Source organism: Siphateles boraxobius, unplaced genomic scaffold (assembly GCF_051911475.1).
Source record: "Siphateles boraxobius isolate OS27281-9 unplaced genomic scaffold, OSU_SipBor_1 65, whole genome shotgun sequence".
In the NCBI taxonomy this organism is placed as follows: Eukaryota; Metazoa; Chordata; class Actinopteri; order Cypriniformes; family Leuciscidae; genus Siphateles; species Siphateles boraxobius.
This window is the reverse complement of record NW_027509192.1, coordinates 426,784-440,499: the sequence shown is the minus strand read 5'-3', so window position 1 is coordinate 440,499 and position 13,716 is coordinate 426,784. Positions and strand designations below refer to the sequence as shown.

At 50.5% G+C, this 13,716-nt stretch overlaps 1 protein-coding gene across 6 annotated transcripts in view; it reads right to left on the bottom strand.

The window, feature by feature from the left end:
• neo1b (neogenin 1b) overlaps positions 1–13,716 on the bottom strand; it is a 145,968-nt gene that overhangs the window by 3,164 nt on the left and 129,088 nt on the right. For 4 of the 6 annotated variants that reach the window (XM_077209974.1, XM_077209973.1, XM_077209971.1 and 1 more), the window contains exons 25-26: positions 13,453–13,605; positions 447–698 (exon numbers count right to left, since the gene is read on the bottom strand). In XM_077209974.1, coding sequence (XP_077066089.1) covers positions 447–698; positions 13,453–13,605 — 405 coding nt within the window. The remainder of the gene's footprint in view (positions 1–446; positions 699–13,452; positions 13,606–13,716) is intronic. The other 2 variants (XM_077209976.1, XM_077209975.1) reach the window with 1 other exon arrangement.

Sequence of the window (13,716 nt, the reverse complement as noted above, 5' to 3'; positions counted from 1 at the left end):
TACATAATCATGTTTCTCTTGGCCTCCTTAAAGTTGTGTTGGATTTTCTCCTCAGGGTAAAGGTTAAGAGGCCCATCTATCACTGTTTTCCATGTGCGTAGAGTTAATTTCTGGAGTAAATATACAGGCTATAATCTGTGTTCACAGTTTTTTAAAAAATAAATAGCGGGTGCTGGTGTTTCGCGTGCGTTCGGCCAATCAGCGAACACTAACGTCACTGTAGTTCCTGTAGTGCTGGTTTAGACCCGACTCTGAAGTAAGAGCTAAATTAGTTCCTCCAAAAGGAGTTCCTAGAATTAAAATCGTTCCCAGTTCCTGCGGTGCGAACACGCTAAAATCCGGGAACTTCCGCCAATAGTTCTAGGAACTATGAAAAGGTTCCTCCGGTGCGAAAGCCGTAGAGTACCGTTTTTATCATGTTAGAATGGATGAAGCAGGGAGCGGACCTGGCTGAGCCAGCAGGGGGGTGCTGGGTAAGGCCGTCTCATAGGTGGGCGGGTTATGGGCAGAAACCGTGAGCGCTGGAACAGCGAAGCTCTTGAGCGGATGTATGGGCCGGATGTGGGCCGCTGCTGGGTTTATACTGGGCGGATCTTCCTCTTTGATCAATGACTCAGTCTTCTGGAGATCAGCTGATGTGACGGGCTGACTGGGGGCAACCGGAGGTTCAGGTGCAGCCGGCGGGTTCCTCACAGATTCTACACACACACACACACACACACACACACACACACACACACACACACACACACACACACACACACACACACACACACACACACACACACACACACACACACACACACACACACACACACACACACACACACACACACACACACACAGTGATGAAGAAATAAATCAATTAATACAATTATTTCATATTTTACGAATATAAAAAATAAAACTATATATATATATTATATATATATATATATACACTATACATCATATTTTCTTTAAATATTAAAATATTATATAACATTATTATTATTATACTTTTCTTAAAGAAAATGTTTTGTATACATATATATAACATTTAAAAAAAAGAAGAATATATTATATTTATAAAAAAAAATTAAACTTAATATAAATTATATTTAATATATATTTTTTATTGTGTGTATATACTGTATAATATACACATTAAATGTTTTAAAATACACAAATATTTTAAAATATATTGTATAACATATATATAATATATATATTTTTAATGTTAAATAAAAAAATATTGTAATACATGAATATTAAATATTGTATAATCTTTTTTTATTAAATTTTTTTAGATTATATTTAATTTATGTACTATAATATGTTTCAACTTAATAACAATTATATTTAATATATATCAAATATATATACACACAAATTTAAAATAATAACTATATATAGTAAGTGTTTGTTTGGTGTGTCAGACTTGTGTAAGTGTGTGTTTGGGGTGTAAGTGTGTGTTCGGGGTGTCAGCTGTGTGTCTCACCTGCAGACGGAGACTTGTGTAAGTGTGTGTTTGGGGTGTCAGCTGTGTGTCTCACCTGCAGACGGAGACTTGTGTAAGTGTGTGTTTGGGGTGTAAGTGTGTGTTTGGGGTGTAAGTGTGTGTTCGGGGTGTCAGCTGTCTGTCTCACCTGCAGACGGAGACTTGTGTAAGTGTGTGTTTGGGGTGTCAGCTGTGTGTCTCACCTGCAGACGGAGACTTGTGTAAGTGTGTGTTTGGGGTGTCAGCTGTCTGTCTCACCTGCAGACGGAGACTTGTGTAAGTGTGTGTTTGGGGTGTCAGCTGTGTGTCTCACCTGCAGACGGAGACTTGTGTAAGTGTGTGTTTGGGGTGTCAGCTGTGTGTCTCACCTGCAGACGGAGACTTGTGTAAGTGTGTGTTTGGGGTGTAAGTGTGTGTTTGGGGTGTAAGTGTGTGTTCGGGGTGTCAGCTGTCTGTCTCACCTGCAGACGGAGACTTGTGTAAGTGTGTGTTTGGGGTGTCAGCTGTGTGTCTCACCTGCAGACGGAGACTTGTGTAAGTGTGTGTTCGGGGTGTCAGCTGTGTGTCTCACCTGCAGACGGAGACTTGTGTAAGTGTGTGTTCGGGGTGTCAGCTGTGTGTCTCAACTGCAGACGGAGACTTGTGTAAGTGTGTGTTCGGGGTGTCAGCTGTGTGTCTCACCTGCAGACGGAGACTTGTGTAAGTGTGTGTTTGGGGAGTCAGCTGTGTGTCTAAACTGCAGACGGAGACTTGTGTAAGTGTGTGTTTGGGGTGTCAGCTGTGTGTCTCACCTGCAGACGGAGACTTGTGTAAGTGTGTGTTTGGGGAGTCAGCTGTGTGTCTCACCTGCAGACGGAGACTTGTGTAAGTGTGTGTTTGGGGTGTCAGCTGTGTGTCTCACCTGCAGACGGAGACTTGTGTAAGTGTGTGTTCGGGGTGTCAGCTGTGTGTCTCACCTGCAGACGGAGACTTGTGTAAGTGTGTGTTCGGGGTGTCAGCTGTGTGTCTCAACTGCAGACGGAGACTTGTGTAAGTGTGTGTTCGGGGTGTCAGCTGTGTGTCTCACCTGCAGATGGAGACTTGTGTAAGTGTGTGTTTGGGGTGTCAGCTGTGTGTCTCACCTGCAGACGGAGACTTGTGTAAGTGTGTGTTTGGGGTGTCAGCTGTGTGTCTCACCTGCAGACGGACACTTGTGTAAGTGTGTGTTCGGGGTGTCAGCTGTGTGTCTCACCTGCAGACGGAGACTTGTGTAAGTGTGTGTTTGGGGTGTCAGCTGTGTGTCTCACCTGCAGACGGAGACTTGTGTAAGTGTGTGTTCGGGGTGTCAGCTGTGTGTCTCAACTGCAGACGGAGACTTGTGTAAGTGTGTGTTTGGGGTGTCAGCTGTGTGTCTCACCTGCAGACGGAGACTTGTGTAAGTGTGTGTTTGGGGTGTCAGCTGTGTGTCTCACCTGCAGACGGAGACTTGTGTAAGTGTGTGTTTGGGGTGTCAGCTGTGTGTCTCACCTGCAGACGGAGACTTGTGTAAGTGTGTGTTCGGGGTGTCAGCTGTGTGTCTCACCTGCAGACGGAGACTTGTGTAAGTGTGTGTTTGGGGTGTCAGCTGTGTGTCTCAACGGCAGACGGAGACCTGTGTAAGTGTGTGTTTGGGGTGTCAGCTGTGTGTCTCACCTGCAGACGGAGACTTGTGTAAGTGTGTGTTTGGGGTGTCAGCTGTGTGTCTCACCTGCAGACGGAGACCTGTGTAAGTGTGTGTTTGGGGTGTCAGCTGTGTGTCTCACCTGCAGACGGAGACTTGTGTAAGTGTGTGTTCGGGGTGTCAGCTGTGTGTCTCACTTGCAGACGGAGACTTGTGTAAGTGTGTGTTTGGGGTGTCAGCTGTGTGTCTCACCTGCAGACGGAGACTTGTGTAAGTGTGTGTTCGGGGTGTCAGCTGTGTGTCTCACTTGCAGACGGAGACTTGTGTAAGTGTGTGTTTGGGGTGTAAGTGTGTGTTCGGGGTGTCAGCTGTGTGTCTCACCTGCAGACGGAGACTTGTGTAAGTGTGTGTTCGGGGTGTCAGCTGTGTGTCTCACCTGCAGACGGAGACTTGTGTAAGAGTGTGTTCGGGGTGTCAGCTGTCTGTCTCACCTGCAGACGGAGACTTGTGTAAGTGTGTGTTCGGGGTGTCAGCTGTCTGTCTCACCTGCAGACGGAGACTTGTGTAAGTGTGTGTTTGGGGTGTCAGCTGTGTGTCTCACCTGCAGACGGAGACTTGTGTAAGTGTGTGTTTGGGGTGTCAGCTGTGTGTCTCACCTGCAGACGGAGACTTGTGTAAGTGTGTGTTTGGGGTGTCAGCTGTGTGTCTCACCTGCAGACGGAGACTTGTGTAAGTGTGTGTTTGGGGTGTCAGCTGTGTGTCTCACCTGCAGACGGAGACTTGTGTAAGTGTGTGTTTGGGGTGTCAGCTGTGTGTCTCAACGGCAGACGGAGACCTGTGTAAGTGTGTGTTTGGGGTGTCAGCTGTGTGTCTCACCTGCAGACGGAGACTTGTGTAAGTGTGTGTTCGGGGTGTCAGCTGTGTGTCTCACTTGCAGACGGAGACTTGTGTAAGTGTGTGTTTGGGGTGTCAGCTGTGTGTCTCACCTGCAGACGGAGACTTGTGTAAGTGTGTGTTCGGGGTGTCAGCTGTGTGTCTCACTTGCAGACGGAGACTTGTGTAAGTGTGTGTTTGGGGTGTAAGTGTGTGTTCGGGGTGTCAGCTGTGTGTCTCACCTGCAGACGGAGACTTGTGTAAGTGTGTGTTCGGGGTGTCAGCTGTGTGTCTCACCTGCAGACGGAGACTTGTGTAAGTGTGTGTTCGGGGTGTCAGCTGTCTGTCTCACCTGCAGACGGAGACTTGTGTAAGTGTGTGTTTGGGGTGTCAGCTGTGTGTCTCACCTGCAGACGGAGACTTGTGTAAGTGTGTGTTTGGGGTGTCAGCTGTGTGTCTCAACTGCAGACGGAGACTTGTGTAAGTGTGTGTTTGGGGTGTCAGCTGTGTGTCTCAACTGCAGACAGAGACTTGTGTAAGTGTGTGTTTGTGGTGTCAGCTGTGTGTCTCAACTGCAGACGGAGACTTGTGTAAGTGTGTGTTTGTTTGGTGTGTCAGACTTGTGTAAGTGTGTGTTTGGGGTGTAAGTGTGTGTTTGGGGTGTCAGCTGTGTGTCTCACCTGCAGACGGACACTTGTGTAAGTGTGTGTTTGGGGTTTCAGCTGTGTGTCTCACCTGCAGACGGAGACTTGTGTAAGTGTGTGTTTGTGGTGTCAGCTGTGTGTCTCACCTGAAGACGGAGACTTGTGTAAGTGTGTGTTTGGGGTGTCAGCTGTGTGTCTCAGCTGCAGACGGAGACTTGTGTAAGTGTGTGTTTGGGGTGTCAGCTGTGTGTCTCAACGGCAGACGGAGACCTGTGTAAGTGTGTGTTTGGGGTGTCAGCTGTGTGTCTCACCTGCAGACGGAGACTTGTGTAAGTGTGTGTTCGGGGTGTCAGCTGTGTGTCTAAACTGCAGACGGAGACTTGTGTAAGTGTGTTTGGGGTGTAACTGTGTGTTTGGGGTGTAAGTGTGTGTTCGGGGTGTCAGCTGTGTGTCTCACCTGCAGACGGAGACTTGTGTAAGTGTGTGTTCGGGGTGTCAGCTGTGTGTCTCACCTGCAGACGGAGACTTGTGTAAGTGTGTGTTTGGGGTGTAAGTGTGTGTTCGGGGTGTCAGCTGTGTGTCTCACCTGCAGACGGAGACTTGTGTAAGTGTGTGTTCGGGGTGTCAGCTGTGTGTCTCACCTGCAGACGGAGACTTGTGTAAGTGTGTGTTCGGGGTGTCAGCTGTGTGTCTCACCTGCAGACGGAGAATTGTGTAAGTGTGTGTTCGGGGTGTCAGCTGTCTGTCTCACCTGCAGACGGAGACTTGTGTAAGTGTGTGTTCGGGGTGTCAGCTGTGTGTCTCACCTGCAGACGGAGACTTGTGTAAGTGTGTGTTTGGGGTGTCAGCTGTGTGTCTCAACTGCAGACGGAGACTTGTGTAAGTGTGTGTTCGGGGTGTCAGCTGTCTGTCTCACCTGCAGACGGAGACTTGTGTAAGTGTGTGTTCGGGGTGTCAGCTGTGTGTCTCACCTGCAGACGGAGACTTGTGTAAGTGTGTGTTTGGGGTGTCAGCTGTGTGTCTCACCTGCAGACGGAGACTTGTGTAAGTGTGTGTTTGGGGTGTCAGCTGTGTGTCTCACCTGCAGACGGAGACTTGTGTAAGTGTGTGTTTGGGGTGTCAGCTGTGTGTCTCACCTGCAGACGGAGACTTGTGTAAGTGTGTGTTTGGGGTGTCAGCTGTGTGTCTCACCTGCAGACGGAGACTTGTGTAAGTGTGTGTTTGGGGTGTCAGCTGTGTGTCTCACCTGCAGACGGAGACTTGTGTAAGTGTGTGTTCGGGGTGTCAGCTGTGTGTCTCACCTGCAGACGGAGACTTGTGTAAGTGTGTGTTCGGGGTGTCAGCTGTGTGTCTCACCTGCAGACGGAGACTTGTGTAAGTGTGTGTTCGGGGTGTCAGCTGTGTGTCTCACCTGCAGACGGAGACTTGTGTAAGTGTGTGTTCGGGGTGTCAGCTGTGTGTCTCACCTGCAGACGGAGACTTGTGTAAGTGTGTGTTTGGGGTGTCAGCTGTGTGTCTAAACTGCAGACGGAGACTTGTGTAAGTGTGTGTTTGGGGTGTCAGCTGTGTGTCTCACCTGCAGACGGAGACTTGTGTAAGTGTGTGTTTGGGGTGTCAGCTGTGTGTCTCAGCTGCAGACGGAGACTTGTGTAAGTGTGTGTTCGGGGTGTCAGCTGTGTGTCTAAACTGCAGACGGAGACTTTTGTAAGTGTGTTTGGGGTGTAAGTGTGTGTTCGGGGTGTCAGCTGTGTGTCTCACCTACAGACGGAGACTTGTGTAAGTGTGTGTTCGGGGTGTCAGCTGTGTGTCTCACCTGCAGACGGAGACTTGTGTAAGTGTGTGTTTGGGGTGTCAGCTGTGTGTCTAAACTGCAGACGGAGACTTGTGTAAGTGTGTTTGGGGTGTAACTGTGTGTTTGGGGTGTAAGTGTGTGTTCGGGGTGTCAGCTGTGTGTCTCACCTGCAGACGGAGACTTGTGTAAGTGTGTGTTTGGGGTGTCAGCTGTGTGTCTCACCTGCAGACGGAGACTTGTGTAAGTGTGTGTTCGGGGTGTCAGCTGTGTGTCTCACCTGCAGACGGAGACTTGTGTAAGTGTGTGTTCGGGGTGTCAGCTGTGTGTCTCACCTGCAGACGGAGACTTGTGTAAGTGTGTGTTTGGGGTGTCAGCTGTGTGTCTAAACTGCAGACGGAGACTTGTGTAAGTGTGTGTTTGGGGTGTCAGCTGTGTGTCTCACCTGCAGACGGAGACTTGTGTAAGTGTGTGTTCGGGGTGTCAGCTGTGTGTCTCAACTGCAGACGGAGACTTGTGTAAGTGTGTGTTTGGGGTGTCAGCTGTGTGTCTCACCTGCAGACGGAGACTTGTGTAAGTGTGTGTTCGGGGTGTCAGCTGTGTGTATCACCTGCAGACGGAGACTTGTGTAAGTGTGTGTTCGGGGTGTCAGCTGTGTGTATCACCTGCAGACGGAGACTTGTGTAAGTGTGTGTTTGGGGTGTAAGTGTGTGTTTGGGGTGTCAGCTGTGTGTCTCACCTGCAGACGGAGACTTGTCTAAGTGTGTGTTCGGGGTGTCAGCTGTGTGTCTCAACTGCAGACGGAGACTTGTGTAAGTGTGTGTTTGGGGTGTCAGCTGTGTGTCTCACCTGCAGACGGAGACTTGTGTAAGTGTGTGTTCGGGGTGTCAGCTGTGTGTATCACCTGCAGACGGAGACTTGTGTAAGTGTGTGTTCGGGGTGTCAGCTGTGTGTCTCACCTGCAGACGGAGACTTGTGTAAGTGTGTGTTCGGGGTGTCAGCTGTGTGTATCACCTGCAGACGGAGACTTGTGTAAGTGTGTGTTCGGGGTGTCAGCTATGTGTCTCACCTGCAGACGGGGACTTGTGTAAGTGTGTGTTTGGGGTGTCAGCTGTGTGTCTCACCTGCAGACGGAGACTTGTGTAAGTGTGTGTTTGGGGTGTCAGCTGTGTGTCTCACCTGCCGACGGAGACTTGTGTAAGTGTGTGTTCGGGGTGTCAGCTGTGTGTATCACCTGCAGACGGAGACTTGTGTAAGTGTGTGTTTGGGGTGTAAGTGTGTGTTTGGGGTGTCAGCTGTGTGTCTCACCTGCAGACGGAGACTTGTGTAAGTGTGTGTTTGGGGTGTCAGCTGTGTGTCTCACCTGCAGACGGAGACTTGTGTAAGTGTGTGTTTGGGGTGTCAGCTGTGTGTCTCACCTGCAGACGGAGACTTGTGTAAGTGTGTGTTTGGGGTGTCAGCTGTGTGTCTCACCTGCAGACGGAGACTTGTGTAAGTGTGTGTTCGGGGTGTCAGCTCTGTGTCTCACCTGCAGACGGAGACTTGTGTAAGTGTGTGTTTGGGGTGTCAGCTGTGTGTCTCACCTGCAGACGGAGACTTGTGTAAGTGTGTGTTTGGGGTGTCAGCTGTGTGTCTCACCTGCAGACGGAGACTTGTGTAAGTGTGTGTTTGGGGTGTCAGCTGTGTGTCTCACCTGCAGACGGAGACTTGTGTAAGTGTGTGTTCGGGGTGTCAGCTCTGTGTCTCACCTGCAGACGGAGACTTGTGTAAGTGTGTGTTCGGGGTGTCAGCTGTGTGTCTCACCTGCAGACGGAGACTTGTGTAAGTGTGTGTTCGGGGTGTCAGCTCTGTGTCTCACCTGCAGACGGAGACTTGTGTAAGTGTGTGTTTGGGGTGTAAGTGTGTGTTTGGGGTGTCAGCTGTGTGTCTCACCTGCAGACGGAGACTTGTGTAAGTGTGTGTTTGGGGTGTCAGCTGTGTGTCTCACCTGCAGACGGAGACTTGTGTAAGTGTGTGTTTGGGGTGTCAGCTGTGTGTCTCACCTGCAGACGGAGACTTGTGTAAGTGTGTGTTTGGGGTGTCAGCTGTGTGTCTCACCTGCAGACGGAGACTTGTGTAAGTGTGTGTTTGGGGTGTCAGCTCTGTGTCTCAACTGCAGACGGAGACTTGTGTAAGTGTGTGTTTGGGGTGTAAGTGTGTGTTTGGGGTGTCAGCTGTGTGTCTCACCTGCAGACGGAGACTTGTGTAAGTGTGTGTTTGGGGTGTCAGCTGTGTGTCTCACCTGCAGACGGAGACTTGTGTAAGTGTGTGTTTGGGGTGTCAGCTGTGTGTCTCACCTGCAGACGGAGACTTGTGTAAGTGTGTGTTTGGGGTGTCAGCTCTGTGTCTCACCTGCAGATGGGGACTTGTGTAAGTGTGTGTTTGGGGTGTCAGCTGTGTGTATCACCTGCAGACGGAGACTTGTGTAAGTGTGTGTTTGGTGTGTCAGCTGTGTGTCTCACCTGCAGACGGAGACTTGTGTAAGTGTGTGTTCGGGGTGTCAGCTCTGTGTCTCACCTGCAGACGGGGACTTGTGTAAGTGTGTGTTTGGGGTGTCAGCTGTGTGTATCACCTGCAGACGGAGACTTGTGTAAGTGTGTGTTTGGTGTGTCAGCTGTGTGTCTCAACTGCAGACGGAGACTTGTGTAAGTGTGTGTTTGGTGTGTCAGCTGTGTGTCTCAACTGCAGACGGAGACTTGTGTAAGTGTGTGTTTGGGGTGTCAGCTGTGTGTCTCACCTGCAGACGGAGACTTGTGTAAGTGTGTGTTTGGGGTGTCAGCTGTGTGTCTCACCTGCAGACGGAGACTTGTGTAAGTGTGTGTTTGGGGTGTCAGCTCTGTGTCTCACCTGCAGACGGAGACTTGTGTAAGTGTGTGTTCGGGGTGTCAGCTGTGTGTCTCACCTGCAGACGGAGACTTGTGTAAGTGTGTGTTTGGGGTGTCAGCTGTGTGTCTCACCTGCAGACGGAGACCTGTGTAAGTGTGTGTTTGGGGTGTAAGTGTGTGTTCGGGGTGTCAGCTGTGTGTCTCACCTGCAGACGGACACTTGTGTAAGTGTGTGTTTGGGGTGTCAGCTGTGTGTCTCACCTGCAGACGGAGACTTGTGTAAGTGTGTGTTTGGGGTGTCAGCTGTGTGTCTCACCTGCAGACGGAGACTTGTGTAAGTGTGTGTTTGGGGTGTCAGCTGTGTGTCTCACCTGCAGACGGAGACTTGTGTAAGTGTGTGTTTGGGGTGTCAGCTGTGTGTCTCACCTGCAGACGGAGACTTGTGTAAGTGTGTGTTTGGGGTGTCAGCTGTGTGTCTCACCTGCAGACGGAGACTTGTGTAAGTGTGTGTTCGGGGTGTCAGCTGTGTGTCTCACCTGCAGACGGAGACTTGTGTAAGTGTGTGTTTGGGGTGTCAGCTGTGTGTCTCACCTGCAGACGGAGACCTGTGTAAGTGTGTGTTTGGGGTGTAAGTGTGTGTTCGGGGTGTCAGCTGTGTGTCTCACCTGCAGACGGACACTTGTGTAAGTGTGTGTTTGGGGTGTCAGCTGTGTGTCTCACCTGCAGACGGAGACTTGTGTAAGTGTGTGTTTGGGGTGTAAGTGTGTGTTTGGGGTGTCAGCTGTGTGTCTCACCTGCAGACGGAGACTTGTGTAAGTGTGTGTTTGGGGTGTCAGCTGTGTGTCTCAGCTGCAGACGGAGACTTGTGTAAGTGTGTGTTTGGGGTGTCAGCTGTGTGTCTCACCTGCAGACGGAGACTTGTGTAAGTGTGTGTTCGGGGTGTCAGCTGTGTGTCTCAACTGCAGACGGAGACTTGTGTAAGTGTGTGTTTGGGGTGTCAGCTGTGTGTCTCACCTGCAGACGGAGACTTGTGTAAGTGTGTGTTTGGGGTGTCAGCTGTGTGTCTCACCTGCAGACGGAGACTTGTGTAAGTGTGTGTTTGGGGTGTCAGCTGTGTGTATCACCTGCAGACGGAGACTTGTGTAAGTGTGTGTTTGGGGTGTCAGCTGTGTGTCTCACCTGCAGACGGAGACTTGTGTAAGTGTGTGTTTGGGGTGTCAGCTGTGTGTCTCAACTGCAGACGGAGACTTGTGTAAGTGTGTGTTTGGGGTGTCAGCTGTGTGTATCACCTGCAGACGGAGACTTGTGTAAGTGTGTGTTTGGGGTGTCAGCTGTGTGTCTCACCTGCAGACGGAGACTTGTGTAAGTGTGTGTTTGGGGTGTCAGCTGTGTGTCTCACCTGCAGACGGAGACTTGTGTAAGTGTGTGTTAGGGGTGTAAGTGTGTGTTTGGGGTGTCAGCTGTGTGTCTCACCTGCAGACGGAGACTTGTGTAAGTGTGTGTTCGGGGTGTCAGCTGTGTGTCTCACCTGCAGACGGAGACTTGTGTAAGTGTGTGTTTGGGGTGTCAGCTGTGTGTCTCACCTGCAGACGGAGACTTGTGTAAGTGTGTGTTTGGGGTGTAAGTGTGTGTTTGGGGTGTCAGCTGTGTGTCTCACCTGCAGACGGAGACTTGTGTAAGTGTGTGTTTGGGGTGTCAGCTGTGTGTCTCAACTGCAGACGGAGACTTGTGTAAGTGTGTGTTTGGGGTGTCAGCTCTGTGTCTCAACTGCAGACGGAGACTTGTGTAAGTGTGTGTTTGGGGTGTAAGTGTGTGTTTGGGGTGTAAGTGTGTGTTCGGGGTGTCAGCTGTGTGTCTCACCTGCAGACGGAGACTTGTGTAAGTGTGTGTTTGGGGTGTCAGCTGTGTGTATCACCTGCAGACGGAGACTTGTGTAAGTGTGTGTTTGGGGTGTCAGCTGTGTGTCTCACCTGCAGACGGAGACCTGTGTAAGTGTGTGTTTGGGGTGTAAGTGTGTGTTTGGGGTGTAAGTGTGTGTTTGGGGTGTCAGTTGTGTGTCTCACCTGCAGACGGAGACCTGTGTAAGTGTGTGTTTGGGGTGTAAGTGTGTGTTTGGGGTGTAAGTGTGTGTTTGGGGTGTAAGTGTGTGTTTGGGGTGTCAGCTGTGTGTCTCACCTGCAGACGGAGACTTGTCTAAGTGTGTGTTCGGGGTGTCAGCTGTGTGTCTCACCTGCAGACGGGGACTTGTGTAAGTGTGTGTTCGGGGTGTCAGCTGTGTGTCTCACCTGCAGACGGAGACTTGTGTAAGTGTGTGTTCGGGGTGTCAGCTATGTGTCTCACCTGCAGACGGGGACTTGTGTAAGTGTGTGTTCGGGGTGTCAGCTGTGTGTCTCAACTGCAGACAGAGACTTGTGTAAGTGTGTGTTTGGGGTGTAAGTGTGTGTTTGGGGTGTCAGCTGTGTGTCTCACCTGCAGATGGAGACTTGTGTAAGTGTGTGTTTGGGGTGTCAGCTGTGTGTCTCACCTGCAGACAGAGACTTGTGTAAGTGTGTGTTCGGGGTGTAAGTGTGTGTTTGGGGTGTCAGCTGTGTGTCTCACCTGCAGATGGAGACTTGTGTAAGTGTGTGTTTGGGGTGTCAGCTGTGTGTCTCACCTGCAGATGGAGACTTGTGTAAGTGTGTGTTTGGGGTGTCAGCTGTGTGTCTCACCTGCAGACGGAGACTTGTGTAAGTGTGTGTTTGGGGTGTCAGCTGTGTGTATCACCTGCAGACGGAGACTTGTGTAAGTGTGTGTTCGGGGTGTCAGCTGTGTGTATCACCTGCAGACGGAGACTTGTGTAAGTGTGTGTTTGGGGTGTCAGCTGTGTGTCTCACCTGCAGACGGAGACCTGTGTAAGTGTGTGTTTGGGGTGTAAGTGTGTGTTTGGGGTGTAAGTGTGTGTTCGGGGTGTCAGCTGTGTGTCTCACCTGCAGACGGAGACTTGTGTAAGTGTGTGTTTGGGGTGTCAGCTGTGTGTATCACCTGCAGACGGAGACTTGTGTAAGTGTGTGTTTGGGGTGTCAGCTGTGTGTCTCACCTGCAGACGGAGACCTGTGTAAGTGTGTGTTTGGGGTGTAAGTGTGTGTTTGGGGTGTAAGTGTGTGTTTGGGGTGTCAGTTGTGTGTCTCACCTGCAGACGGAGACCTGTGTAAGTGTGTGTTTGGGGTGTAAGTGTGTGTTTGGGGTGTAAGTGTGTGTTTGGGGTGTAAGTGTGTGTTTGGGGTGTCAGCTGTGTGTCTCACCTGCAGACGGAGACTTGTCTAAGTGTGTGTTCGGGGTGTCAGCTGTGTGTCTCACCTGCAGACGGGGACTTGTGTAAGTGTGTGTTCGGGGTGTCAGCTGTGTGTCTCACCTGCAGACGGAGACTTGTGTAAGTGTGTGTTCGGGGTGTCAGCTATGTGTCTCACCTGCAGACGGGGACTTGTGTAAGTGTGTGTTCGGGGTGTCAGCTGTGTGTCTCAACTGCAGACAGAGACTTGTGTAAGTGTGTGTTTGGGGTGTAAGTGTGTGTTTGGGGTGTCAGCTGTGTGTCTCACCTGCAGATGGAGACTTGTGTAAGTGTGTGTTTGGGGTGTCAGCTGTGTGTCTCACCTGCAGACGGAGACTTGTGTAAGTGTGTGTTCGGGGTGTAAGTGTGTGTTTGGGGTGTCAGCTGTGTGTCTCACCTGCAGATGGAGACTTGTGTAAATGTGTGTTTGGGGTGTCAGCTGTGTGTCTCACCTGCAGACGGGGACTTGTGTAAGTGTGTGTTTGGGGTGTCAGCTGTGTCTCACCTGCAGACGGAGACTTGTGTAAGTGTGTGTTTGGGTTGTAAGTGTGTGTTTGGGGTGTCAGCTGTGTGTCTCACCTGCAGATGGAGACTTGTGTAAGTGTGTGTTTGGGGTGTCAGCTGTGTGTCTCACCTGCAGATGGAGACTTGTGTAAGTGTGTGTTTGGGGTGTCAGCTGTGTGTCTCACCTGCAGACGGAGACCTGTGTAAGTGTGTGTTTGGGGTGTAAGTATGTGTTTGGGGTGTAAGTGTGTGTTTGGGGTGTAAATGTGTGTTCGGGGTGTCAGCTGTGTGTCTCACCTGCAGACGGAGACTTGTGTAAGTGTGTGTTTGGGGTGTCAGCTGTGTGTCTCACCTGCAGACGGAGACTTGTGTAAGTGTGTGTTTGGGGAGGCGGGCGCTCTCAGGCTGATCTGGTGATGAAGGTAACCGCGCGGCGGGAGGTGATAGTGATGATGATGGTGATGAAGATGATCGAGGGAATGAATGGGGTGAGCACTAATCACAGCTGAGAGAGGACACACACACACACACAGTGAGATCAACACGACAACACATCTGCTACACACTTAGTGAGCTGATTTTCAGACTACTGCCTACACAGCATCCCTACTAAGGC